At 56.1% G+C, this 27184-nt stretch overlaps 1 protein-coding gene across 2 annotated transcripts; it reads right to left on the minus strand.

Moving 5' to 3' along the window:
- NEDD4 (NEDD4 E3 ubiquitin protein ligase) lies at positions 1-26401 on the minus strand. Of its 2 annotated transcripts, XM_072982136.2 has the most exons (29): positions 26218-26401; positions 21913-21986; positions 21127-21205; positions 20142-20180; positions 19957-20010; positions 14437-14487; positions 13796-13857; positions 12818-12920; positions 12071-12234; positions 11159-11276; positions 10903-11061; positions 10186-10254; positions 9376-9495; positions 9027-9230; positions 8671-8748; positions 8511-8565; positions 8363-8421; positions 7892-7957; positions 6545-6774; positions 5815-5936; positions 5622-5692; positions 5317-5412; positions 4819-4892; positions 4613-4673; positions 3688-3747; positions 3459-3566; positions 2839-2935; positions 1930-2002; positions 1-1809 (listed from the first exon to the last, which is right to left on the minus strand). In XM_072982136.2, the coding sequence occupies exons 1-29, from the start codon at positions 26314-26316 to the stop codon at positions 1707-1709; spliced, it is 2748 nt and encodes a 915-aa protein (XP_072838237.2). In that variant the 5' UTR covers positions 26317-26401; the 3' UTR covers positions 1-1706. The 2 variants fall into 2 exon arrangements, with proteins under 2 accessions (XP_072838237.2, XP_072838236.2); XM_072982135.2 differs by lacking the exons at positions 19957-20010; positions 20142-20180; positions 21127-21205; positions 21913-21986; positions 26218-26401 and adding an exon at positions 16520-18184.
- Positions 26402-27184: the final 783 nt, after the last annotated feature.

Consider the following 27184-nt stretch of genomic DNA (forward strand, 5'->3'; position numbering starts at 1 on the left):
TTTAGAATGCATTTTATTCACTGTTCCAGATTCTCCATTTGTTAGAGAGTGAAGTACTCCTGACAGTTACATTCCAGTTTGTACGGACAGATCACTCCAAGTTTTATGAAAAGAATTACCACCTAGACTGAACCGTTGTCTTTATTTCCTGAAATCTTCTGCAGGAGACTCGGCCCCAAAAGATTTTAAAATTTGCCTAAAGACTCACTGGCCAGGCCAGCTGTGGGCCTTCTAAATGGCCAACCGCAACAGAGCACATACGCTTCTCCAGGGGACATGAAAAGCACCCGGCAGGGCCTGGACGGTGCCCCCCCTGGGGTGGCAGCTACTCCCAGCGGTCAGAAAAGCACGCCGGCCACTGCCGTGAACAGTCCCAACTCCTCAGGCCTGGAGAGGATCTGTCAGCACCAACCAACGTCCCAGTCCCAATCCTTCCGTAGTGAAAATATCAAAATTTCTATTTTGCAAGGGTTACAAGAAGCTTCAAGCTGAACGGCAAACGGTTCTCTCGCAATAAATGGCACGTTATTTCCTGTAACTTTGGTTATACTGTATTTTATTTGGTTCCTAGACTAAACACTGACAAAATATAAAAATGCAGTTAGGGTAGAAGGAGGCGGAAGGCAAGTCGACTAACATGTAAACAAATTTCAGGGCCAAACCCTGCCCTGTACGCATTCCGCAAAGTGTGACTTACATTTGCACACATTGGATTGCAGAATTTGGCCCATAAAACCACGTAAACATGCCCATATTTTTGTGGTGCAATACTGCAAGAACGGATATGAAAAGGCCTTTTGCTACAATGTAACACTGTGGCATTAAACAAAACAAAACAAAAAGACGGTTTTGATTTTGAGGACACAAAGCTGAAAATATTGTCCGTGAGACAATTTACCAAAATAGGATTTATCCAAAATACACTAGTATACAAATTTAAACAAGTTTTAAAATAATCTCAAGTTCATGCTACTTTTAACCTCAAAAGTTAAAAAAATTAGAAATATAAGTGTCGATATTTATTTTAATTTTTTAAAAAATCACGAAGTACGAGCCACTGGGAAGCCCTCTTGAGCGGCTGGCTCTCTGTTCTGCTGAGAGTGACCTGAAAGGGACGGCTGGGGTTCAGCACGGCCGGCAGCCTGCGACCCCCTGCTCCGAGGCCCCCACCGAAGGGGCTGGAAACTCCCAATGAAAGCCTCGTGAGGTTTTTACTGAAATATCTATAAGTAAGGTGCTTGGGAAAGCGGGAAGAAAAGCCTCACAGCCCGAGGTCAGGAGTCGGGCGCTCTTTTGCCGTTTTGGAAGGGAGGACGCACACACAGGCAGACGGATGGACGGACAGACAGAGGGACAGATCAAGCCCGCTTGTTCACAGTTTCTGTTTTCAGTAGTTTCAGAGCGCCAGGAAGGCAGACATTCTGAGAGGTAAGGTAAGGTAAGGCAAGGGTGGCCATTGGCCTCCTCAAAGTTCATTTTGCACCTGCTAAATGCAACAGGCCAGAGTTTGAAATGAAAAATGCAATCAAGCATGGGTGCAATTAATACTTTGCTTTTAAAAAAATATGATACCCTAAAGAGTCAATTGCCAAATCAGCACAGCAATAGATTTCCCTGGAATAATTGTGTTTTCTTTGTAAACATTCCATTTGCAGCGCAGAAAAGAAGCCCAGCCCCACGCTCTCTCGCTCTCTCCCTCACAGGGCTCAGTCTACGCCATCAAAACCCTGAGTGTTTTCAATTGCTATGTGCAGTTTCTCCCACAAGTCTTCAAAGGATTCATAGGAAGGCAAATCCAGGCGGTTGAAACTGAGGGGAGGGATGGGGGGTGGGGGTGGGAGAGGCAAGAATAAAGGCCCAATTATGCACCAGGAGAGACCGGCATGAGCTACCCCCTTGCCACCCATTTCATGCCCACTTCATATTTACCAAGTGTGAGCTCTGGGCAGCTTCTCGGGGGTCCCCCACTGCTCGATCGTGAACAACTGCGGTCCATTGGAACCTGTGAGGAAAAGAGGCCGTCACCCTCTTTCGTCTCCTCAACCTGCTCTGGAGGCCAGCCAGTCCAGGCGGCCACTCTCCTCCACGAAGAGGACCTCTGCCGGCTGGACGCCACGGAAAAGGGAAGCCCGTCCGGGACCCAGAGCAGGATGGGAGTCGAGAGTGGGCCGGGGGGGGGCTGCCAAGGGGCCCGTCAGGAAGGGCTGGCCGGGCCTGGCCTCCCTTCGCCATCTCCCTCTCCCTCTTCCCGGGGGGGGGGGGGACTCAGCATCCTGACCCCAGGAAGCCTGGATGCTCACATAAGGGAGCATCAAGCACCCGGCAAGGAGACGTTCCGCCAGCTGCCCAAAGCAGGAGGATTTGGACGTGTTGCTGCTGCTGCTGTTCCCCTCCAGAAAGAGGAACCCCTGCTCTCTAAGCAGCTCTGGGCCAGAGGCCGCTGGGTGATCCCACAAAGCCGTGGCACCCCCAAGTGGCAAGGGAAGGGTGGGAAAGCCAACAGGAACTCTGGCTGCTCTCTGAGGCTCTCACATGACTCACAAAAAGGCAAAGGAAGGTGAACCAAAACAAGCGCGTGGGACGCCCTCCCTCCTAATTCTGCAGAGGGAGGGGGCACAGTGCTGGATCTTGCCCAGGGTGTCTCTTCACCTTACAGAGACGCCAGGTGACAAAAACGTGCCCGTCCGGCCCCCTCGTGCCACAAAAAACTATTAAAAGGTTGACGCCTCCTCGGCTTCCCTCTGGTACCCCTACCTTCAAGGGGGTCGCTCTAAAACCCTCTCCCCTAGAAACCTTACGCAGACGCCAAACAAATGGAACGGGGCACAAAGACCTTACCATATAATTCAGCAAATCCATTCATCGGAACCCGGGACGTGCCGGTCACAAACTGGAGGAGCCGGATGCGTTTTTCAGAGTCCATCGTGAGCACGGCCTAGACAGAGTTACAGCCATAACCGTAAGGTCCACTTAATGGTCAGCTATCCCCCAACAGGGGTTTGTGTATATGTGTGTGTGTGTGTGTTTATTCTGTTCCGTCCACCAGCATTATTATTTTTAATATTTCAAACTAAGACCTCAAATTAATATTGTATTCAAAGAAAAATGTCTCTATTTTTTTTCTTTTTTATTATACGTGTTGTAACCTGCCCAGAGTAGTGCTGTGACACTAATGGGAGTGAGATACAAACTGAATAAATAAATAAATAAATATAAAATAAAAATGGCCTGCCTTCCTAATTCAGGAGGCCGCCAGAGGTGGTTGAGCTGTGCCAGGGTTTAAGTGTAGCCCCAGCCCCCTTTTGGGCAGCCCAGCGAAGAGGGCGCTTGGCAACCCACCGATGAATTCCACCGGGAACCCCCCCCCCCAAGCCCCTTACAGAGAGAGAAACAGGAAGCATGTGGATTCGCGCAGTTCAGCCCTAAAAAGATTTCTGCTTGAGGATTCAATCACTTACCTTCCAAAACCACTGGATAACGATATGATTAGCACTGTAGCCATTCTTATACTTTGTGTGTTCCCTCCAGTCGTTCACGTCAACATCTCCAAGGCCGCACATCAGCAACTGCGCGCCCCCCCACCAAAAAAAAAAAAGGGGGGGAAAGCAAAGAAGAATCTCAGGCAAATGTTTACCCCATAAAACAAGAGCAGGAAACGTGCTCTGGTCAAAGCAGGCCAAACCTTACCTCTAGTTCATTTTCGTCAAAGATTTTGATGAGATCTTGTGGTATCAGCTCAAAAAAACCCTAGAACGGAAGAGGGCTTTGAGAGGAGTTTGGCCATCGCTGGAACGAAGAGTCTTGTGACCTGTCCCGTCACCAGGCAGGGGGGTGGGGGTGGGGGGGTGGGAATGGCGGGGAGAGGCAGACCTGTGTTTTGTTCAGACGGACAGCCAGGCTCCTGTGAGCAAGAACCGGAAGGTGGGGCGGGGGGGGGAAGGAGGAGGGCCAGCTTTTCTAAGCCCAATGGGCTCCCCAGGGACATCTCGACTCGGGTTCCCCGTTCAGTCCTGTGCGACAGACACAGACTCTCCCCCCCCCCCCGTTAAGCTCTCTGGAAGGGAGGGTCCTGGCAATGGAAGCCCAGCCCCAGATCAAGGACAGGACCGACATTCCCATCTCTCCTGGCTTCTTCCTCCATGGCAGAATTTCCTCTCCAGGAAGCCTCCCAGAGCATGTGTCCCACCAGTTTCGGGAACAGGTCTGTTTTGGCAGCCACGTGGTGCTCCAGTGAGACGGCCCTGCCTTGGCTTGGGGGGGTGGGTGGGTTTCAGGCCGACATTCACAGAGGCCGACATTCACTTGCAGTTCCCTCCACCAATCTTTCCTTCACTAGAGAAGATCTGCCTTTCATGGGCCACTCAGGGAGGGGAACGGCTGGCCTGGCTAAAGCTCTCTCTCTCTCTCTCTCTCTCTCCTTGGGGTTCACTTGGCTTTATCGCTATGCTTCAGAAAGAACAGGGCAGGTCACCTCAGGTACACAGCAAGACAGGCGTTCAGATATTCACAGACACAAGTTATGCCCTCAAAATTAATGGGCTAACACCAATATCCATTTTAAACAAGGCGGAGTGAGGCTCTTTGGCCAGATTACATGGATGTATTTATGTACCTCTTTAAAGGCGGCCATCTGTTTTCGTATCCTGTTTACAAATCGCCACTGTATTACCAGGCTGAAAAGCAGAAGAAAATATTTAGCTGAAAATGCCCCAAGGAAGTGAAGGAAGGTTCTCACACCATCCAGTCCCAAAGGACAGAGACGTGTGTTGGCTACAACGCCAGGGAAGGCGGGAGGCCCGGCGGCCTCTCCTCACTTACTAGATGTACTCTTGCTTGTTCCTGTTGGTGACCACCACCTCCGATCCGCCACTCTTCAGCTCATGCTGGTGAGTCTGAACAACAACAACAACAACAGGGAGCCAAAGTGGGAGTCGGTCACGTACGTGGCCAGGCTGCGTGGAGGCACCCACGGCTCTTCCTCCAGGAGCCGACAAAGCACCTGGACCGGGCTGAGCCCCACTGCTTTAGAAGACCCCTAGAGTCAACGCCAGAAGTCTAAAAGGCTCAGAGCACGCATCTCTGTCGCAGAAATGAGCCGTGGAGCTACTTTATAACATTTTGCCCCATAAGGGTTGGCTGCTGCAGCTTTAATCCACTCCTGCAAAATCTGAGACAGATAAGAAGGCCGCCTGGACACCCAACCCCTCACCCCACAGCTGACTGATCCGTCATCCACAAATAGGAACAGTGCCAGGCCAGTTTTCCAACCGAAGAAGACACCCCCTCCTCTCCTTGAGCCCTTCAGGGCGAACAAACCTGCCCAAAAAGTTCCTCATCCACCGTGAACCGGAGGTCCAGCTCCGTGGGGTCATTTTCCAGGATCCATTTCAGGGAGCTGTAATACTCACTGTCCTGGAGGGGAACAGGGAAGGAAGGGGTGTGGATGTGTGTGTGTGTATGAAAAGGATGCCCCCCCTCTAGCATGAACAGCCGCCACTCAACCCTTGGGAGGCAAAACGGGGAGGGGGGGCGGCAAGGGCGGGTGGAAAAAGCTTTAAGGATCCGAAGCCCTTCTGTACGAGACACAGGGAGACCGGGGAACAGCCTTCTGGCTGACATACCACTGATTCCATATCGTGGAGCGTAATCGGCTTCTGGAGCATCATTTTGTAAAAAGGACGAATAAAGAAACCTTAAGAGAGGAGGAGGAACAAGACGGGTCACAAGAACTGGCCAGCCGTTGTCCCAAACCCACCAATCCTGGAGCTGCCCGGGAGGCGAACCCCTCCGCCCTCCGCGGCAGGACCTGCTCACCATCCAAGAGCTTCCCGTGATAGACGGCCATGCCGGCCACACGGCCGATGAACTTGAAGTACGAGAGGTGGTCCTCGTTGCACATGCCGGAGTTTGGGTTGATCTGCAGGGTGTAGTTGTCCCTGCAAGAGAGGAAGAGGGCCTTTCTTTCCACAAACGTCCCTCCAGAAGGCGGCCAGCTATCCAGCTGAAGCAAGTGCCCAGCCGGCACCGTTGGGTCCCTACGTAAGTGCCTCCCCGGGGGGGGGGCACACCACATCCTGGAAGATTCCCTCCTCCCTTGCTCCCAACCTCCCTGGAGACCCTGAGGGTTGCATGCGGGGTCTCTCAGGGACAACCCGGGAAACCCGCTCACTGGGACCCTTTGCGGCTCGAACGTCCGGGACCAGATGCTGCACTAGATCTCCGTCTACGCAGCACAGAATGGTCAGCAATGCAAGGACACATGGGTGGCTTCCCGTTTTGGACAATCACAACCCAAAGTGAGTTGGGGTCTTTACAGTGAAACTTCATAGCTGCATTTTCCTAAGTCGGACACCGTTTGCCAAGAGAGGACAAACAGCGGATGGGAAACTTCCTATGAACATAGGGCCAACCACAGGCACGCCTGAAGACCCCGGCAGCCTGCAGCCATCATCCTTCGAAGTGTGAGTGGCCAACAGTCCCAGGCTTTGCGCAAGAGGGGCAGCAGCAGCAGCCACTGGCGCAACAGGGCCGGGCTATGACTCACGTGGCGGAATATTCGAACAGTCCGTAGTAAGGATTAAACATTTCCTTGGAGAGGAAGAAGAACCACTCGCGGGCGACGCCTCCGTAGTCCAACCCCTTTTCCCCTTCAAATTCAATCCAAAGTCTGGCCTTGAGATACTCTGGTTTCTTGATGGCAATGATTCTCCGGTAGGAGTCCTCAAAGATGGTGGCACGGTGCAGTTTCATTTCAAACTTATTTGGAATGTCACTCTGATGAAGAGGAACAGGAGAGCAGGAGATTAAAGCGACAAGGCCACTGCAGCAAAGATTTGCAAACACCTTAAAATGGCATAACGCATTGGAAAAGGGGGCACAGAATGCTGCTGAGCTCAGCTGGAAGATGGCACACAGGAACGTATCCCACTGTTGTTGTTTTCCAAAGACACCCCCCCCCCTTGGTTAAATTCGTGCTACGGAAGGGAAGGAGTGGATCTGCACCGCACTGGAGGCGGTCTAGTGTTAGCCCGGCATCTGCACTGGCTCTTTAAAGCAGCCTTCCTACATAATGGCTGTTCTGCTAATCTGCTCACAAGTACCGAGTTTCCCTCAAAATAAGACAGGGTCTTATATTAATTTTTTCCTCCAAAAATGCATTAGGGATTATTTTCAGGGGAATGTTTTATGTTTTCATGTACAACAATCTATGTTTATTCAAATACAGTCCTGTCATCTTCTTCTGGTTGCTGCACAAGGGTGGAGGATGGGGTTTCACTTAACTGTGGCTTATTTTTGGGGTAGGGCTTATATTACGAGCATCCTGAAAAATCATACTAGGACTTATTTTCAGGTTAGGTCTTATTTTCGGGAAAACAGGGTACTACGTCCGGAAGCACCGGGGAAAGGTGTCTGGGAGGGCAGCTGGTCAGGAAGAATGCACTGGAAATAACACAACACAATCCGCCCTCTGCTTCGAACCCCTTAAAAGCCACCTTTATTGGTTCTTCCTGTCAAAATGCACAAGCACATATGTGTGACAGACAGAGACTGTGGCCAGAATCATTTACGGCTGCTCACTCACAAGTCACGGCTTGCATTCTTTGACGTGCACACGCAAAGCAGTGGCTCATCCAGCAGCAGCAATCTGACAATGGCATTTAGTCCAGGGAGCTTGTGTTAAGAAGCCACAAGACTCTAGCCCTCAATGGAGAACAGGCAGCTATGAAGACGGATCTGTGCAAGATCACTGTCCTCTTTCTCTCTCCCCTCTCCTCCAAAAACTCTTCTGACAACAGACAGTGGATGATTTTAGACGTGTCTGATGCTGCGCAAACAGAGCTGGGCAGAAAGGCCGGATTGGCCAGCTCCTCGTGGGAGCCTTGCAACTTACTTGCTTTTTTAACTTCTTCCTGAAGAATTCATACTTTCTTTTATAGTCTCTGGAATAAGGCACAGCCTTCAAAGAAAACGAGGGAAACAGAAAAAGAATTTGAGACACTCATGAAGACAAGGTATTCCTTGTTTTATATGTACACCGCCCAGAAAGAGTGCTCTGCAGTAATGGGGCAGATGAAACAAACCAACAAACTTTTTTTAACAAACACAACACTTTGCAGAACGAAAGTCTGTGGGCATGTGAAGGTTCCTGGTGCAAGGTTGTTCTGGGACAGGATGAAGGCATGAACCTCCAGCTTCCAGCAGATCCCGACAGCCCCAGCTCCCGACCAGAGGGGTGTTTGTGCTTCTCCTCTCCCTCTCCCTCCACTCATTCAAGAGCCCACCCATCTCACTCCCTTCTCCCTTTCCCCTTCACTGGTCTAACGACTACGGCGGCTCCAAAGACTAAGAGAGGTGGTCTTACAGGTCCAGTGATGGCGAGGGTCTGCAAGCGAGGGTCCTCCCACTGAGTCTTCTTCGTGTCTGCAAACACATAATATGCATTCAGTTCTGAGACGAGCGAAGAGGGACCGACCGACAAGCGGGGGCCAGGTATGACAAGTGCTACTTACTGTGGTTTATATAGAAGGTTCGGCCATCCGTGTGCATCCTCTCCTCCCAGCCAGGCTGAAAAACAAGGAGACAAAAGTCAGAACGAAGGGAGCTCCAGGCAGCCGCGTTTCCAGAAATGGCAAGGAAACCTCCGAGGCAACCAAAGGGAGGCTCACTCACGGGCAACGGGCCGAGATCGACAGGGTCTACCGAAGTCTTTCTCCTCACGGAAGCGGGAATTTTCAGTCTGGGGTCATCCTTGGGGGAAAGAACACACCGTCAAGGCTCTGGTTATAGCCCTGGGCACAGAAGGCCCCTCCCATGCCGGTCTTGTCCCCCCCCCTTTCCACCGGCCACACAGGCTCCCCACGCAGGGGAAGAGGGTGCAGCTTCTTCCTTCCTCCCATTTTCAGTCCGGAAACAGCCACCTCTGCCGTCCTCGGGGAGACGCCGTTCCTGCCTGCTCTCCCTCCCCAGATCTGAAGAGAGGCGCTGGGGCGGGGCAGGGTGGGGGGAATCTCAGAAAGCCATCCTACCCACGTGGTCGTTTTGGTGTTGTGATCGATGAAGAAGGGCCTCCCGTTCGGGGCGTGACGGATCTCCCAGCCCTTGGGGAGAAATCCCTGATCTGCTTCCGCCACCTTCGGACTCAAAGGCCGCCGCGAGGAGTCTTCGGAGGCCAGCGGTGGCCGGGCGGGGGAGCCCGAGGCCGCCTCCGGGGGGGCCACCTCCGCTCCTGCCTGCAGGGGGGAGAAGAGTCACACCGGGGGCCCTGCCAGGAAGGCCCAGCGCCCCCCCCATCTTCTTCCTCCAGGTAGAAAGTGGCTTGCAAAGGAAGGCCGGCCGGGGCCCTCCCAGGACCCAGGGGAAGGGAGGCCGCGGTACCTGTCCGAGGGGTTTCTTCCAGGTGGTCGTCTGGGAATTGTGGTCGATGTAGTAAAGCCTCCCTTTCTCGTCCTTCCTCACTTCCCAGCCGGGAGGCAGCCCGGCTGACGTGGGCAGCAACTGAAAAAGTGTTTCACATCCCACCTTGAGCCAGCGGGGATTTGTCTGGCCTCCCACCAATGGCAAGTATTCAGCAAGTGGGGGCAGGGGGGGGCTCCCCAGATCCTTTGCCCATGGCCTGCTTTCCCTCCTCACGGCAAGCAGCTGCCACCCCCTCTCTGGAACTCCCAGCCTCATCTCTGCCGCCCGGGGCCCCTTTGCCCTCCCCACCACCTTTGCCCCCTGGCACCCTGACCCCGCACGGAAAGGCCGCCCAGATCCTCCCATGCTGGGACCCCTCCTTGGGTCTCTCTCTTTCTCTGTGTCTTCCTCCCCAACATCCTCTCCCGCCCACCCAGGAAAGACTTGCCTCTCCACTCCTCAGACTGCTTATGGACCTGTTCGTTTGCAACCTTGACTCTGGATGGACTTTCTCTCCTTAACTAGATATTGTTGTAACTGTGCTTCCTAACAGCTGTTTCATTTCATGTGTTTCTCAATGCAGAATGGCCTCTATTTTAAAATCACCCTCCGTTCCTGTTCAATTCTGCATGCACACACGCTCCTCAACCCGCCTCCCCAGCATCCAGGTTGCAGGTCTGGAGGTGCGTGTTTGGGCATCAACCAGAACACCCGGTCCTAAAGGCTCGTTACTCGAAGCCACTCCGGGCAAAGGAGGCCAGGGGGAAGCCCTTCCGGAGCATCACTCACCACGGGGAGCGCCGGCTGTTCCTCGGCTTGGAACGTCTGCAGGGCGCTGCCTCCTCCGTCTGGGCCACTCTTGAAGGAAGGAGAAGTTGAAAAACGCCTCTGAGATGCAGGCGGGCCACTGGGGTAAGGAGTGCGTGGCCCTCCTCCCCGTGTGGTCAAACGGCAGCTCCCACCAGCCCTAGCCACACGTGGCCAGCGGGGAGGAATGGCGGGAGCTGCTCGGCCTGCCCCTCCTCTGGAGGGACTGCCGAGAAGAGAGGAGGGAGACAGGCAGTGGGGTGGGGGTGGGAGGCGGAAGGGCAGGCCCTCCTGGGCTCAGCGGCGCTATTCCATCCCTTCCCGGTGCAGGCAGATACACACACACACAGGGATGCCCCTCTCCCACCCCCGACCTCGCTCTGCCAAGCCAAAGGGAGGGCATGTTTCCTGATCACGTCCCGCAGACATGACTTCCGGCCCGGGCCAGGGCTGGACGAGAGGGCCCTGGGGCTCCTGCTCAGTCCAACGAGCGGAAGGTGCCCAGGGCCCAGTCGATCCTCTGGGGTGAAGGAGCCACTGCCCTCCCTTCTGGACCAGCCTGGGTTGGTCCTGAGAGAGACTGGGTGGCAAAGCCATGCCCGGAGCCGTGCCGCGCATGTGGGGGGGAGGGGATGCCCCCGTGAGCGGCCCCCTTGCTGAAGCCAGACCTTGAGGGATTCCATCCGCCTGCCTGCTTACCGCGGCGAGGACAGGCCCTGAACTCGCAGGGGTGGTCAGCCGACCGTCCAGCTCTTCAGCAAGGCCGGTCGCCCCCTCCAAGCGACCCTGCGGCCCCGTCGCCTGAGGGGCCTGGTGGCTGTAGGCAGTCGCCTCGTCTTCCGTTATGATCTCCCAGCTCTTTAATAAAACAGAAAAAAGGAAAGGCTTTCCAGCACCGGAACACCCATAACCCAACCCCCCCCCCCCCCGAAGGTGCAGCCGGGGAGGCCCTCACCTCAGGGGACTCCCGGCTGTCCAGGCCCTCGGCCTCCTCGCTGATCTGATGGCGATGAGCAAAAGCCCGCAGCACCTCGAGATGGACGCTGCCGCCGCCTGCCTCAGGACCTGTATCCCTGTGCCCAGAGAGAGAGAGAGGAAATTGGGAACGCCATGGAGGGCAGCCTTTACAGAGGTACCATCCAGATGAACACTTTTTGCTATCTGGGGGAAGAGCCGACACCACCACACGGTGAAGCCTGTTAACAGACGCGGGGCAAGAAATCCCATTTTCAGGCACCGGAGCAACTGGAACAACGGTGGCTGACGTGGCCTTTGAACCAGAAGGGGAAGCCTGGAAGAGCGGGCTGCTCCCAAGCCAGCATCTCCCCACCTCCCTCCTTTAACAAAGGCCAGCGTCTTCTTTCAAAATGGCAAGTGAGAAAGGAGGAAACAACAACTCAGGAAAGTCAGGATTTTGCCTTTGAGGTGCAGGCGAGAAGGCCTCTTGACGTAGGCGTCTCCATCTTGGCCACAGAGCCAAAAAGCAGGCCACAGGGGGTCGTCACCTGGGCCCCAGGTCTAACGGCGAAGGGCACCTCTGCAGCCCCCATTCCTGTGGCACAGAAAGGCCCCCCTTGCAGCCTCTGGTGTGTGTGTGTGTGTGTATTCGGGGGGGGGGCTGAGGTTCTGCCTGGCCGTTTGGGAGCTGTTTTATTTCTGGGGTATCTTGTTTATAATGGCAAGAGCTTTGCACATCTTGTGGGGGGCGGGGAAGGGAGGGCTGGTAAAAGCTGCTCTCCCAAGGTCCGGGGGGGGGGGGAGTTGGCCCACCCCCCACATGTCCACCCCCCCGCTTATCCTGCCGGGTGCCTTTTATTCCCTGCCGCGGAAAGCAGACCGAGCGGAGGGTGGGAGCAGAGAGACCTACTCGGCCGTGGGGCGGTCCCACTGGGTCCTCCTCGAGGCGTGGTTGACGTAGTAGGTCCTGCCCAGGACGTCCTGCCGCTCTTCCCAGCCGGGGGGCAGAGAAGCCTCCGGGTCCTGCAACTGGCCGGCAGCCTCCGGCTGGTCCAAGACAATCCAGCCACCAGGCTGAAAGGAAGAACAGCAAACACGCCGGGAGTGGCGGCATCATCTCGTTACCCTCAGCCGCACACTCAGGCATGCACGCACGCACACACGCACGCACGCACGCACGCACACACACACACGCACACACGCACACACACACACTGAGGGACCCCAGAAAGCCAGGCTGGTTCCAGGGGTCTCCTCACCCCTGCTTTCCTGTAAGCAGAAGCTCTTCCTGTGGCCGTGGGGGGGGGGGGGGGCGATACAACCAGGACCTTTTCATAGCACACAGAGGTCTGGCTGTAACTATTTCAGTCAGGTGTGTGTTTGTTTTTCAGTCTTTTATTTTTAAGGAACACCAACAATGGACTCTCAAATCGAGTCACATCATATCTACTCTCTCTGGTAAACAGAGTCCTTGGCACATGGGGTGACTCTGGGTTCATGAAGAGCTGATCTGGGGCTGCCACGGCCAGGAACGGCCTTTGGGGGATCCCTCGTTCATAAAGGTTACCTTCCGAGGGTGGCACATTGAAACCAACAGGTAAAGGGAATCTCAGCTCCGAGGTCTTATCCATGACTCCTTCAAAGACCAAACGCTTACCTCCAAATCTTCTGCCTGTGCTGGGCCTTCTTCTTCAGCCCCGTTGTTTTTAGGGAGGTAAGTCATTTTCAGCCTGAGATGTCCTTTCACTCTGGATTTATGGCTGCAAGGCAAAATCAACCCTAAAAGCAGAGCTGTCTCGGGACAGAACCTGGGCCTCCCATGGGCAGGAATTTCCTTCCACAAGTAGGTTAGGGCTGCCATTCACGTGCCCAGAAAGTGGTCACCGGACGGACACAGCCCACACAAGCGGGGTGCGCGCAATACAACCAACCTTGCAACTGGCAGCTATGGGCCGCCTCTCCCGCCCTCCACCTTCCGCGGGCCTCCCGCCCATTCCAGCTGCTTCCCACCCCTCACGGCCCCCTGTCTCCCCTGCAGAGGAGGCCTGTCCCCTGCCATCCCCCAGTTTACTCAGGACCTCCTGGGGGAGGGGTTTACATCTTCTGAAAGTCCACAGAGAGACGGCCGCTCTCCGGGCTTTTATCCGCACGGCTCGGTGACGTTCTTAAAGGAGATGGACCGAGGAGTGACGCAGGGCCTTCTCTTAGCTAAGGTGGCGGGCCAAAGGCCAAGTGGGAAAAACAGGCATAAAAATGGGGGGGTTGAGAAGATGGCCCCCCAAAAAGGCCACCTTTATTTCAGTGTGGGCTCCCCTGAGTTTTCATGGACTTTGGGAGGAATATGTCTGAGGAAGCAGAGAGTAATCCATAAATGTTCACGTGGAGATGGGCCCTTGTACCTCCTTCTTTTTACTGATTTGCCACCCGCTGGTCGAGAAGAGCCGCTGAGCGAGTGCCCACCCTCCCCACCCTCCGAGGAGGGCTGCTCCCGCCTGCTGGCCGCCCTCCTTGGCCTCCCGCCTGCCCCCACGGCCACTGCCCCGAGGATAACGGCCAAGAGGCAAGTCACGGGAGGGAGAGGGACAGGCAAGGACCCCAGCGGGATGGGAACACGAGGGTGCCTGGCTTTACTAACCTCCTGGGATGAAGGAGAAAGTCCTTAAACGTGTAGGGCCTCTCGGTCGTGGGATTCTCTGTCTGGAACGAAAGGGCAGTCCTGGGTGTGGGGAGGGAGAGCCACCCGACCCAAGGAGCGCCCGGTCCCCACCCTGAGACGGGCCAAGGGAGCCAGCGCCCCTGCTGGCCTTCACACCCTTCCCCTCGCTTAGCAGCAGCCACACTCGCCGACAGCTGTGGCAGCGAAGGCTCCAGACGCCCCCCAGGAGGGAAGGCCTGCCTGCCGAAGGAGGCAGAGAAGACGGAGGATTCTCGCCTCCCTCTGCATTTGGTTAATGAAACCTCTTTCTCTTTTTGTGACGGGCAGTTGGGAGACACCACGGCCTTGTGAACAGGTCTACACTTGGCCCTGAAATGTTTGCTAGCCTGGAGGGATAACAAGTGCAGAGGGAAACAAGTGCAGAGGGAAACACTCTCTGACCCAGAGAGCGAGGCCCCTCCATGGCTGCAGCAAACGCCTGCCAAGGGCAGGGCTGGGGCCCTAAAAACCACCTATTCGAGAAGCTGGCGGATTCTGAGTTTACACACACGGGGGTCGGGGGGGGGACGCTGACTGTATTGCCCGACGGGTTTCCAAAGGGGCTTTAAACAAATACGAACCGGCAGCTGAGAGAGAGGGACGTCGACCTGGCCGAGAAAGTCGTCTCTTGTCTAGGAAGAGAGGAACAAGATTAACAAGCCCCTGACCCCCTCTCCACCACCCGGTCCCCCTTCGCCCACCGGAGGAAGACACCGTCCACTTTCAGAGATGGCGGTAGCGAGAGAAGATCACCGGCTGCCTGGAACTAATCCGGAGACTTTATGTATAAAAGGACATTCATTCTGGATTACTGCAAGGCATGGGGGGGGGGGCCTTCCCCCCCCCTTGATCCTGGTTGCAAATCAAGGAAGTGAATCCTGTCACTGGAAGGCAACCAAGAGAAAGACGTTCCTTCCGCCCCCACTCGGCCAAGGAGGAGGACCTGGGTGCAAATGAGTCACGCTCAGCAAGGAGTCGTTGTCACCGTCCGGCCCCCACCTCCCCCCAAAGAGGGTGGAAGAGAAGCCAAGCCTGTTGCCAGTGCCCAAGAAAAGTGCCCAACCGCCCGCCCACCCGCCCGCCCGTTGGGGTGTGCCACCCCCTGTGCTTCAAGACCCCCTGCCATCTGGGTGCTCTTGCCTGGAGGGGGGGGCCTGTCCCCAGCCCAACCCAGCCCCCACCGTGACCCAGGTTTTGCTCCTTTCAAAGGATGGGCTGCCAGATTTATGCCCCTCACTAGATTTTGCCCAGAAGACTTTCTAAAATGCTTAACCCGGGCCAGCCAAAGACAAGGGCGAACCTGCGGTGGGCAGACTGCTGCTGGTGCTGGAGACGCCGCAGCGTGAAAGTCAAGCACGAATTTAATTTCATGACAGCTCGTCACGGAGAGCTGACACGGCTCCATGTGACTCCAGTATCATCTTGTTAAATTTGAACTGAGACTCAGCATATCGTTCTGCCAGGCCAGACTAACTGGAGTCATGGATATATTTTCAGGGCTGTTAATTTTAAAACGAATCACAATGCAGGACTGTAAACAGAGACGGCCTGCATATTGAAACCTAACAGTTCAAGGAAGGCCTCTTTTCAAAGGGAGTAGTTCCTCTGCCTGTAGCTGAAGGAAACTCTGGTCAGCCGGGAACTGCTCCATAACTTCCTTGTTTTTTGTTTGTTTGTTTGTTTTTGTTTTTGAGCAATGGACCTAAAAGATCTTTTAAGTCAATACTGAGATGCACCCAAAAAACAGTCATTAAAACCAAGCATGTAGTCCAGCAACACTTAATGGGTTCTTTTCACACCCTCTTATTAACTAGCTGCTACTTTGATCTGAAGACCAGACTCAAGCCATCTCTTTGCAACGGGGGGGGGGGGGGGGGGTTCTGTTTGGTGTAACAGCAAACACTCTTTTAGAAACAAGGTTAGCCAGCCTGATAGCAAAATTCTACCTGACAGATATTGGTACAGTACAACTCTTTTTTAAAAAAAATAAGACACAAGCTGGGTTGATGTTTTCCTAGCTATTCAATCTGTTTACTTACGTATTTTTATTACCACAAGCTTGAAAACTGCTTACAGAAACTGCCGTGCAGCCAACCTTGCATTTCCTCCATCTATCTTGTACAGGTTACCCCTGTACGTGCCACGAAAGTCAGTATCAACACTCACAATCTACTCAACCCTTAGTACTATGAAAAAAGCAACTGTAAGGCAGGAAAAAGTCAGAAAGACAGAAAAGAAGGCAGGAAGGAAGGAAAAGGGGGGGGGGGAGAGAAGAAAAGAAAAGGAAGACACAGACATGGCAGACGATCTCTTTTCTGAGCACACCAGAAAAAAGACCGCAATATCAGAACTGAAAGCAGAAGCCAGTACTAGAAAAACCACACTTTCTCTCTCTCCTGAGAAATAACCGTGGGCAGAAATCACACCTATTGAAATAACACCTACAGAGTCGCAAAGCGACACAGACGCAGCAGCCCCTGCCATTCAGGCTTTCACAAGCACTACCCAAAGAGAACTCAGAGTGAAAGCAACATTCAGACGACCGGGTCACTCAAAGGGTCCGGAACGGCACGGCTCCTCCGCAGGGGGACGAGGCAAACCCATTTCAGAACCACTCAAAGCACCGCTGGCCAGAGGGCATTTTTGGAAGAGGCAGACACTCACCTCCCGGGGGTCCCTCCAGGGCTGGCCAGGGGGGGGAGGCGGTGGCGGCCCAGGCCTCCCCCCTGCCCCCTGCGCTCCGCCAGGCCTCCCCTCCCTCTCGGATCCAAACCGGATGTGCAAGTGGGAGGCTCCAGCCTGAGAGCTGCATTGACAACTCGACAAAAAGGAGGGCCAGGGGGACCCCCACGAAAGGCTCCGCGGGACGCCATGGGGGTGGGGGCGGCTGCTCTGCACGGCTGCTGCTCCACTTTCTGGGCTACCGCCGGGCCCGTCCTCCCCCCCAGCAGAGGGTCCAGGTGTGAACCTCAGGTGAGTGGAGGCTGCGACCACTGGCCTGTCGGAAGAAGACGGCGCTTCCCGTCCTGGAGAGAAGCGAAAGGGGACGTCAGAACCTCCGCCGGGCCCTTCCTTGCGCACGGCCGGCCCGGAGCCTTCGGCGACCTGGGTCTTCTCCCACAAGGAGCCGTTCAAAGAGAGCTGCCTCACATCCCTGGCTTCGTTCAGAGGACAAGCGCTTTTAGAAAGCCGGAATCCATTCACGACGGTCAAACGGGACCCCCCCGACGCTGCCTTCCCTTCCCTTTGCACCCGCTCACCACAAGGGCCCTGAGGGGGAGGCGGCCCGCTCGGCAAGGGGAACGTGGGAGACATCGGGGGGGTCTCGGAAGGGCTGCGGGGGAAAATCACGAGGGATGAGCAACGCCGCAGGGGAACCTTGGCTCGCCTCCCTGCCGGCCCCTCGCGCACGCTCGTAACGTCTTCCGAGTCTTCCTGGGCAAAAATCTTTCCAGCTAAAGAATGCTGAGCCATCCTGCTTTGGGGAGAGGCGGAAGGGCCGTCCGTCTGTCCATCTGCAGAGCAACCAGAGGCCACACTAGCAGAGAACCCACAGCCCTCTTCAGCGGAGAAGGGGCGGGGGCCGTGCACCCCTCCGCCGGCCCTCGAACGTGGCCCCCAGTCACTCCCGGCGCTGCTAGGAGCTCCTCGCTCCCTGGTGGAGGCACCGTTGGGGGCTTTGCCAAAGGCTCCCGCAGCATTTGTCGGACGGCTGCCACGGACTAGCTGGCTGGACCAGTTGCCAATCGCAGCCCCGTTCAGGCCGGAGTCCCCGTGCGTCCTTGCCCTGACCAAGGGTGTCTGGTCGTCGGCAGGCAGAGCCGCCCGGGAGCATCCCTCCTGTTCCCTTGAGGCCTGCAAGGAAATCCTGAGCACGGCGCTTTTCCTGTGGTTCCAGAACAGAAGGGACGCCTCCTGCGCTTCTTCCCGGGCTGCAGAAGGCAAGGGGGCCTGGGTGGGATCCTGCTCCACTGGGCCGGCAGCCGGGGCAGCTTTCCTGACGAGCCCAGGCCTATCTTCCGTATCAGAGTCATCTCCAAGGGCCTCCGACAAGGGATCCGTGTGGCTCCTTCGAGCGACAAAATGCAGTCTCAGCTGCCTGGCCATTTGTCCTCATTTCCACGGAGGAAGCCCAGCAGAGTCTGTCTGTCTGTCTCTCTCTCACGCACACGCACTCGCACCTACTTGCTTGCGGCCTGAAAGCTTCTGGAGATCAGCCGCCCCCACCGCCGCTTCTCCTCCTCGGCGGGCCACTGGGAACAGCGCATTCCCTCGCCCAGCGCTTGATTCCCTGCGACCTTTTCCCGAGCTCAAGGCAGGGCCCGCCCGCCCGCGCACACTGCCAGCCTTGTCTGACTCCTGTCCTGACACTGCTGCTGCTGCTGCTGCGCAGGGTCCTTGCACGGCAAATTAATTCCACGGCAGCTCCTCTCTCGCAACGCATTCCTCCGGCTGCCCTGCCCGAGTCCAGGTCTGTGCTTTCTTTAGCATTTGTGCCGCCACTAATAGTTTTACCCAGGGGTTTAGTTACAGGAAGTGGGCCGGAATGAAGTTCCACATAATTAACAAATCTAGGATTCAGTCCTGAAAGATTAATCAGGGTAGTAAGCGAGACTCCACATAAGAGAAGCAGCAGGCGCCTGGCGCTGGAGAGCATTACGAAAGCAGCTCCTGCCTGCCTTTTAAAAAGGAAGCGCCCGAGGAAAGCAGGTCTCGTGCCTGAGCCGCTTGGGTGGGTGGGTGGGCTTCAAGGAGAGGCAAAGGAGAAGAGATTGAAAAAGGAAGGGGGGGCCCCGTGAAAGCAGCCCGGCTAGCGAGGCTGGGGTGCCTTTCCCTGTGTGTTCCCACATGTCCTGCGTAAACCCTGTGGACTGTTTTTTATGTAAGTATCAAAAGGATATAAGTATAACGAGAGTACCATGCGCGTGTCTGCACAAGGCGAATCCCCGTCTGAACCCCAAGCCATTATGGTCTGGACCCAAACCAAGCCATGCTCCAAAACGCTCAGGAAGCCAAGCCAAGCCGAGAACAGCTCCACTCTCGCGCCCTCCAGCCGAGCGGCTCCTCTGCGCGAGCCCGTTTGCTCCACAGAAGCTGCTCCTGTCACATCTGGGAAGACCCGAGAGCGGCGAGCGAGTGACAGCCCCGGGGTTCCCCACCACACCCCCGGTCGCTTCTCGGGCCCTTTCCCTGCGACGGCGGCGCTGCTGATGCTCAGGCGAACTCTGCTCTGGCCCCTTGGGCTCCTTTCCCAAGCTGCTGCTGCTGCCACCACCGCCCCCCCCTCCCCATTCCATCCTTGGCACCAGCCAGCAGACATTCATACTTAAAGACCCAGAAGCGACACACAATTCACGGCTGGGCCCTGCCAAAAGCAATGCGGAATCAAACCACAGGCAGCAGAGAACAGTGCGCCATTTATCCCTCCGTGAATCACATGACTGAGTATCTTCTGGTTGGTATTTATTTAACCTTTACTACATTTTCAGCTCGTTTGCAGTAAGCCAGCATTTTATAACCTCTAAGAGGAGGGGAACAAGTGTTTTTTTCAGTCATACTCAAGAGATTAATCCACGGGCCAGCCTCGCAGCCCCCTGGCTCGATTGAGGGAGGAACCAGGACCCGTTAGTTATGCCACTTGTCACTAACATGGCAGCACCTGGAGGGAACGCACAAGGGGGCACCTCTGAGAGGGCAGGGAAAGGGGGAACTCTGCAGAGGCCCCCCCGCTTCGCCGAAGAATCCTTTGACCAGCAACACATTTCTGAAGGGGAGATGCCCTCAACGCCCTTTTATCCAGGCAACCGTTCCAGTATTTCCTGCACAAGGAAGGGCCCGTTTCTCCATCCCTTGCCTTTCTAAAAACCGACTACTAGGAAAAGGTTTCAACAAGCACAGGGAGCCTCCAAAGCAGAGAAATCAGGAATACCTCCAAAGCTGGGAATGGCCAGAGAAGCAAAATAACTGCCTGGAGGCAGGATCCTCACGGCTGTGGTTCGAGTAACCCATCCAAATTCCATTCACAAGGGAGAACAATTGCATAAGATCACAATTTCTTTTGACCACAAAGCATCGCAAGCAGGAGGAGGAAAAAAGCTTACCAAACGGTTTTCGTCAAAGACTTCGAAGAAGATCCTGTGCTTCTGAGGAATGACCTGGAAGGAACAGTTAACCTTTGGTTAGCCGGTTCTTCAGGGGAGAAGCACCACACGATCTAATGACACAGAACCAGGAGCCCACGACTGCGCTTACTCGGACACGCCAACATGCAACGACGGGCACTTACTCGGAAGAAAAACTCTTCGTTCCACTTTGGATTCAAGGTCTACAAGGAGAGAAAGAGAACTGTAAGAAGACACATAAGGAGCCTCCTCTTGCCGGGGCGGAGCGGTCCAGCAGCCTCCACCTGAACCGGCCCCGCCCTTCCCCAGGGTCTGAGGCCGGGGCCTCTGCTGGAAGTGCCTCAGGTAACGGAAAGGCATGCCGATGAAAAGGAGGAGGCACAAAACGGGAGCACCAGACAAGGGACATGGAAGGCAGGAGGCTGCAGGTGTCGCTCCAGACTCTTAGTTTATTTACTTATTGAATTTATACCCCACCCATTTAGTCAACTGACTACTCTGGGCGGCTAAGAACATATAAAATAAACAATTTAAAATATAGGAGCAAAGTAATGCGTCAATAGACAAGAACATGAAATCTGAGCAGCCTTGTAGGGAAGGAAAAAAAACATCCTTACTGCCCAATATTTAAAAAAAAGGCTTCAGGAAAAAAGATTGCTAATAACAAACCTTTGCTACTGTCCTCTGGTAAAACCTGTTTTCTGTTGATCACATTTTAAAAAAGTGTTGCACAGCTAACTCCATTGTACTAACTGCAGAAAATCTAACCATAACAGGTATATATCAGATATGTGTGATTTGCTTCCATATCTGTATTGCAATGTATTACAGTATATGCTGTTTTTTTTGCGGGGGGGGGGGTGTCTTGTGGAGTATAGGTTTTAACCTGTAAACTGGCCAGAGTAATGCTTGCATTAATGGGGTGGTAGATACATCAAATATGTACACAGACACACACATACAGTATTGTGGTCTGACTTAATTACATGTCTGCACCATTTCATCAATGTATGGGTAGCATTTTCTGTGGGGAACAACCTCTTTAATAGTCTTGCACGAAATGTAAATGATGAGGACCCAGCAGGGAAGTTACTTTCCAAGTTACATCCTTGATTTTCACTACTTACGAAAGAAAGTGTGAAAACCAACCTTTTTAACAGTTTTGGTCTGAACACTGGTAAGGACTTTGTCCCCCGATGCATACACCGTCACTTTCACGTAGGGATCACTGTGTTAAGAGAAGAATGAACAACTGAACACTGTTATCCAGAAGCAGCTTTGCAAGAGATTTGGAAATTGATCCTAACCAAATCAAGTGATCCATGTTTACAGATTCATCTGTGCCAATTATTTTGTTGCAGGAAAAACCCCACACCAAGGCGGCTAGATTTCCTCCGTTCTAAGAGACCAAGAGGCTGTTTGACTCAAACACTGCGATCCTGCAGAGGCCATCAACGAAGGCAGTGAACCGTAAGCGGCAGATGCAGACCTCGGAACAGCAAATGTCTCAAGAACCTCAGCAAATTCCTCTCTTTAGTGTTAGCTTCCCTGCAATTCAAACACCTCTCGATCGCCATGTCACCTGCAGGCACTCTACAGCCCTTGTTATTCACAGCCTTTTAAGAGTCAACAGGCAGCAGGTCCTAGAGTGGTCCTAACCGGCTAGATAGGCGGGATATAAATCGAATAAATAAATAAATAAATGAATAAATGAATGAATGAATGAATGAATCCTGCACAGCCCGGCGTGCTTTGAAAAATGTAGCCAGTACTGGAGTTGAACCAAGCAGGAAAAAAGGGAGAGTAGGGAGCCCTGGAATCAGGACCGAAGGCCACTCCGTGGGACACCACAATGGTACAAAGGCACCAAACAGATTTCCAGAGGAGACGAGGGACAGCTTCCTTCTTGTCAACGCACAGAAAACTCACGCTCACCTGGCTCCTAGGAGATCCTTCTTGGCGAGGCCAATTCCAGCAACAACCTTTAACCTCACAATCCGCGTGTTTTCCTGCAAGAGAAGAAGTTTTGCTTTGGGTTAATTCCTGGCCAAATGGGCACCTGAGCTCAGCTGATATAATAACAATCCCCCAAATTAACAAAAATTGAATTTGGAAGTGAACACGCACTTGAGGACAACTGAACTAGAACCTCATATTCTCAGTGAACCTCTCCTCATGAGGAGGAGAGGGTGGCTTTCTGGCCCTTGTTTATCTCAGGCTTGTACCATGTGGCTTTAATAACAGGCTGTTCCAGGTTAGAACGATGGGGGTGGGGAAGCAAGCGTATGTTTTGAACATTAAAGGAGCAGAAAGTTCACTATTTTAGCAATAAAATCACTCTATTTCTCTTCAAAAACTTTATACACCAGTTTTGTTTTAGAACACAAGTTAGTAAGTTATCTGAAAACAATCACAACACTGGAAATATAAGAATCATTAAACAGAAGAGGTAGCAAAAGGAATCAAAGGACCCAGCTTTTGTCAGTGGCCCTCCACAATCAGGGGCCAGATTTGCCCTGAACGGCAAACAGAGACCCACAAGAGGCTCCTCGTCGAAGGCCCACGGCCGGCCGAGTCTCTGGTGGAAAGGGAGGCCTGAGGCAGAGCAAGGGGGCAGCCGGAGGGAAGAGCTGGAGGCTGCGGGAGCTCCACCGTCCGCCAGGCCGCCAAGGAGGAGAAGCGGTGGGGGTTCAGGAAAGCGTTCCCGGCCAAGGGAAGACCCGGAGGCCGTCCCTGCAACCCCCACCAGCAACATCCCGCCCCCCCCCTCCGGGGCCCAAGGCACGTACAAGACGCAAGGCGACAGGACACGGCCTCGCCGGCAGAAACAGCTCTTCAGGGTTTCAGGCAGAACTCTTTCGGGGGCACCCAGAGGTCTCCAAACCCTGTTCAGCTTCCCAAACCAGTCAAGACTGGAGGTGCTCCATTTCCCCACCCTGATGCCCAATGGGGAGGAACCCCGTCGAGGGGAGGGCAGCAGGCTTAGCCCCCCCAAAAAAGCCGTGGGGAGGGGGCGGCACAGTCCGCCAAAGGGCAGAGAGCAAAGCCCTGGGCATCCCACGCACACACCCAGCCCTGTGGAAATGGGGGTTCGCAGCTAGCTCCATCCTGGAGTATCACAAGGAGCTGGATGAAACGGCCAGAGGTGAAGGGCCAAGACGCTCCAAGCGGCAGGGAGAAGCGCCCGTCCAAGCAGCCAGGCTGCAGGGCGCTGGTCCAGCCCTGTCCCCGAGAGCAAGCACCAGCCAGGAGAGCATCTCTCCCCCCACCCCCCGTCCGTCTCTCTCTCTCTCTGGCCAAGCCCTCCCTCTAGCGGACCGGCTCTCCAGCCAAGCAGCAGGAAGCAACAGGCGGGCAGCAGATGCACGGAGGGCAGACGACGCGGGCCCACCCTCTGATACTGCGGCAAAAGGGCCCTGCCACCATTTCCGCCTCAGAAAGACGGAGGCCACCAGCTCTGGAAGAAAGGAGGCAGGCCTGCGAGGGAGGCCCAGGAGCCCCCTCCCCCGGCCCCCTCCAGGCCAGAAGCAGCACCACCACCACCACCGACAGCCGCGCTGGGAACCTGAGCCCATGAAAGAAGGGGCGCCCAGGCTCTGCCACCGAGGAAGACACAGCCCAACACGGAAGCCTTCACGGCCGGGGCGGCGAGTCAGAAAGGCTTCCCCTGAAGTTTCTGCCTTCCGTCTTCCAGGAAGATCTTCCCAGAAGTATAAAAGGAAACAGGAAAGAGTCCCAAATAGAAATTCAGGGACAAAGAGGAAGCAAACCCACCCAGAAAGCAGCAGAGCAAAAAGCCCCCCCCCCACTGAGCACAGGGAGCAACAAGCCCGTCTTGGCACCCAGAAGGTGACAAGGGTCCCTGGGGAAGGAGGATCAACGGTGGGTTTGGGGGGGGGAAGCTCTACCACTGAAAAGATGCCCCCTCCGAAAGCTGTCAAGGAAGATTCGCCAATGGCCACAGCAGCTAAGCTAAACAAGTACAGTATTTAAAACACCTGCCGGCCCTGGGTGGGTAGAGACTGGGGACAGGCATCCCTTCTACCCAGCCGCCTGCCTGGGAGGCTGGCAGACAGAGACAGATTCTGCACAGGGTACAGCTTAGCCAGGAAGCGGATGGCCTGCCGAGGAAGCCCCGACTCCCACAGATCCGGATTTGTCCTGGGGCCACTAGAAAGAGAGGGGGCCGATTCACGCTTGGAGAGGGCTGGAGGCAGGAGCACAGACAGAACTGGACGGCCAGGAGAGGAGAGGGCAATGGCTTTTCCTTCACGTTGGGGGGTGGTGGCCATTCCCTGGGTCCTTTAGCTGAAGAAGCTGGTGGGATACTGTGCTTGCCCCCCCCCTTTCACCTCTACTGGAACAAGACCAGGTTTTGCAGTAACGCCGGGGAGAGAAGAGCCAGTTCAGCCCTAGAGACGTCCCCCGTGGGCAACTGTGGGGCAGGGGGGCTGCTCAGGGCAGGCCCTGGTCTGGATGCAAACCAACCCCCATGGCAAGAGACCAGCCTCTTTGCCCAGGAGGCGGCCCTCGGGGGGGGGGAGCTGTTTGTGCATGCACACGAGGTCCCTTCAAGGGCCCCCAAGGTATGTGAGGTGTCTAAGGGAGGTCCTACCTGGGGCCGATCCCCCCAAGGGAGTTTCCACCACCCAGCAGGGATCCGAATCTGGCAGCCTATCCACCAAGCTAGGCAAGTTGTCCTTTGGAAGCAATTAAAGATTGAGACTAACCGCAGCAGGGTTTCAAACTAACATCACAGGGGAGTGGATGACAGGTACCGGTGTTTGACTGATTTCTACCTAAGGAATCAGTCAAACAAGGTCATCCTCCTAACCGCCAGGGCAGTTCTGTGAAGTGGGAGGGGGCTCTCCTCCCAAAATTCCAGCCTGGGCTGCAGGAGGGCAGTGACGAATTTGAAAGTGCCCACGCTCACCATGGCAGCCACCAAAAGCCCTCCTCCAGAAGAAAACGGCACGCATCAGGAGTCGATCAAAACAACGGACAAGGGCAGGCCTTTTTTGACCGGAATGGCTCTTAACTCCCCACTGGCAACCAGATCCCCTTCAACTATGTGGCACTGCAAGCAGGAAGGGCAGATCCATCTCTTTCCAAGCTAAACTCAGAGAACAGTGCAGGGAAACCCGAAGGGGACGGTTCACGGTGCAATAACTCGACTGACTCAGAAACTCTGGGGACTCCACCATCATCTTAGGGCTGCACTGCTGGAAGGGCCTCTTTGGATCACCGAGCCCAGCTCCCGTCCAACCTCGGTCGCCTGCCAGAAACCAGGAAGGCTGGCCCTTCGCCTGCAAAGGCTCACAGGGCTGACCAGCCATTTCATGCCTGCAAGGCCTCTCTCAAGAGGGGGAAGAGTCTCCTGAAAGGAAAGCCACCCGTCGGGTCTCTGGAGATACTGAAGAATCCTCATTTACTGGACCCGAGAGGTCGTAGCACCAACTTGTTCCAGAGTTGAGATGTACCACCTCTCTGCGCTGCCCGACCAAATCCCCGGAGGGGGGAGGGAGGGCGGGCAGGTCCCAGCACCCGCAGGCCCGCACAGGCCCCCCCCCCCCCGCAGAGGGAAAACTCCCCCCCCCCGGCCCGGCCACTCTTTCCCTGGCGGAGGCCTCCTCGGCACCCAGGAGAGGGGATCCCGCCACCAGGGCCCGGAGACCGGCCCGCCTGGAGGAGAGGAGGGGAGGGGGTGCCTCTCTCTCTCTCTCTCCCCCCGTGTGTGCGCGCGTGCAAGGGGAAAGCGGGGGGGGGGGCGGCTGAGCAGCTCAAGGAGCCTCGGCCGGGGGGGGGGAGTCCAGGGCCCTCCGGACAGAAAGAGAGAAGGAGACGCCGACACCCCCCCCCGGGCCAGCCTGAGTCCAGCAAGGAAGCGGGGAGCCCGGGAGGGGAGCGGCCGGGACCCCCTTAGCGCCCCCCTCTCTGCCCCCCCTGAGCCTCCCATCCCGCTCTTCGGCCCCGAGCAAGCCAAGCGCCCCCGCTGGGGGCCCTCAAGGGCGTGGGGGGGGGTCCCAAGGTGGAGAGCCCCCCCCGGCCCCGGACAAGGGAAGGGAAGGGGGAGCCGCCCGCCGGGAGCGAGGGAGGCGCCTGGCTGGCTGGCTGGACGAGGCCGCGGCCCGGAGGAGGCGGCGAAGGAGGCGCTTCCCGTCAGGGGCCCCGAGCGAGCGAGCGAGGGAGGGCGGCGGGAAGAGGAGCAGCCGGAGGAAGGCGAGGCGGGCCCAGGCTCACCTCTCCGTCCCCGCCCGGCAGGCCCAGCACCTGGCCCGGCAGCACCGGCACAGACGACGACGACGAGGAGGAGGACGGAGCGGCGGCGGCGGCGGCCATGGCTGCCTCAGGCCGGCGGTCCCGGCTCCGCAGAAGGAGCGGCGGCGCCTCCTCCTCCTCCTTCCAGGCGGGCCTCCGCGTCCGAGGGAGCGACCCGCTGACTGACGGGAAAGCTGTGGCGACGCCGAACCCCACGGGCCCCGCCTACGTAGGCCACGGCACGCCACGCCCCTCGGCCCAGCAGCCAATGGGCTCCTCGCCACCTCGCGCCCACCGGCGGTCGAGACCGCTCTGGATTGGCCAGCGCCCCCGCCGGGACCGCCCCTGCTCGCGGGTCGACAACAAACTCCCCTTAGCTCCGCCCCTAGGCTACTCCTGATTGGCTGCCGCCCCTTGCCTTCCGCACGCCGCGGCCCGGCCTCTTTCCGCCCGGAGGAAGGGGGAGGCCGAGACTCCGCCCACTCGGCTCGTCGCAGAGACCCGTGGGCGTGGCCGCTTCAGGTGGGCAGGAAGAAGAGTCCTGTGCGCTCCTGCGGCCGGCGCGCCTGGCGGGTTTAAGGGGGTCGGCTGCAGGAATGCGCGCCCCCTGGGCTCGCGGGTGGGGAGGAAAGAGGCCCGCCAGGGGGCAAGAGAAAAACAAAAACCCGCCCCTGCCCCCGCCTCGCCTCCTGGGGTCCCAGCGGTGGTGGGGGGGGCAGCTCTCTTGGGTCCTCCACTCTCCCCCCCCCACCCTGGCCAGTCTGAGCGGAAGAGCGAAGCACCCCCACCCCCACCCCGGCGGCGGCACAGGGCTGCTCGTGAATGCCAAGAGGAGACCTTTCTTTGCTTGGATCCGGACCACCCCCCCAATCCCACTCCAGCAGACACACGAGCCAGAGGTCTTGGCAGGAAAAGGGGGCGCTGAACCCTCAGTGGGGCTTGGAGGGCG

The sequence above is a fragment of the Pogona vitticeps genome, chromosome 12 (assembly GCF_051106095.1).
Source record: "Pogona vitticeps strain Pit_001003342236 chromosome 12, PviZW2.1, whole genome shotgun sequence".
Classification (NCBI taxonomy): domain Eukaryota; kingdom Metazoa; phylum Chordata; class Lepidosauria; order Squamata; family Agamidae; genus Pogona; species Pogona vitticeps.

Bases quoted from the DNA above. Each gene is read 5' to 3' on its own strand.
- NEDD4 (XM_072982135.2), bottom strand. From the start codon at position 17,962: ATGGCCAGGCAGCTGAGACTGCATTTTGTCGCTCGAAGGAGCCACACG. The intron at 14,488-16,519 runs GTGAGTGTCTGC...CTCTCTTCCTAG, and splicing joins CCTGGAGGGACCCCCGGGAG to ACAAGAGACGACTTTCTCGG. The intron at 9,231-9,375 runs GTACCGCGGCCT...TCCCCCCTGCAG, and splicing joins GGAAGAAACCCCTCGGACAG to GCAGGAGCGGAGGTGGCCCC.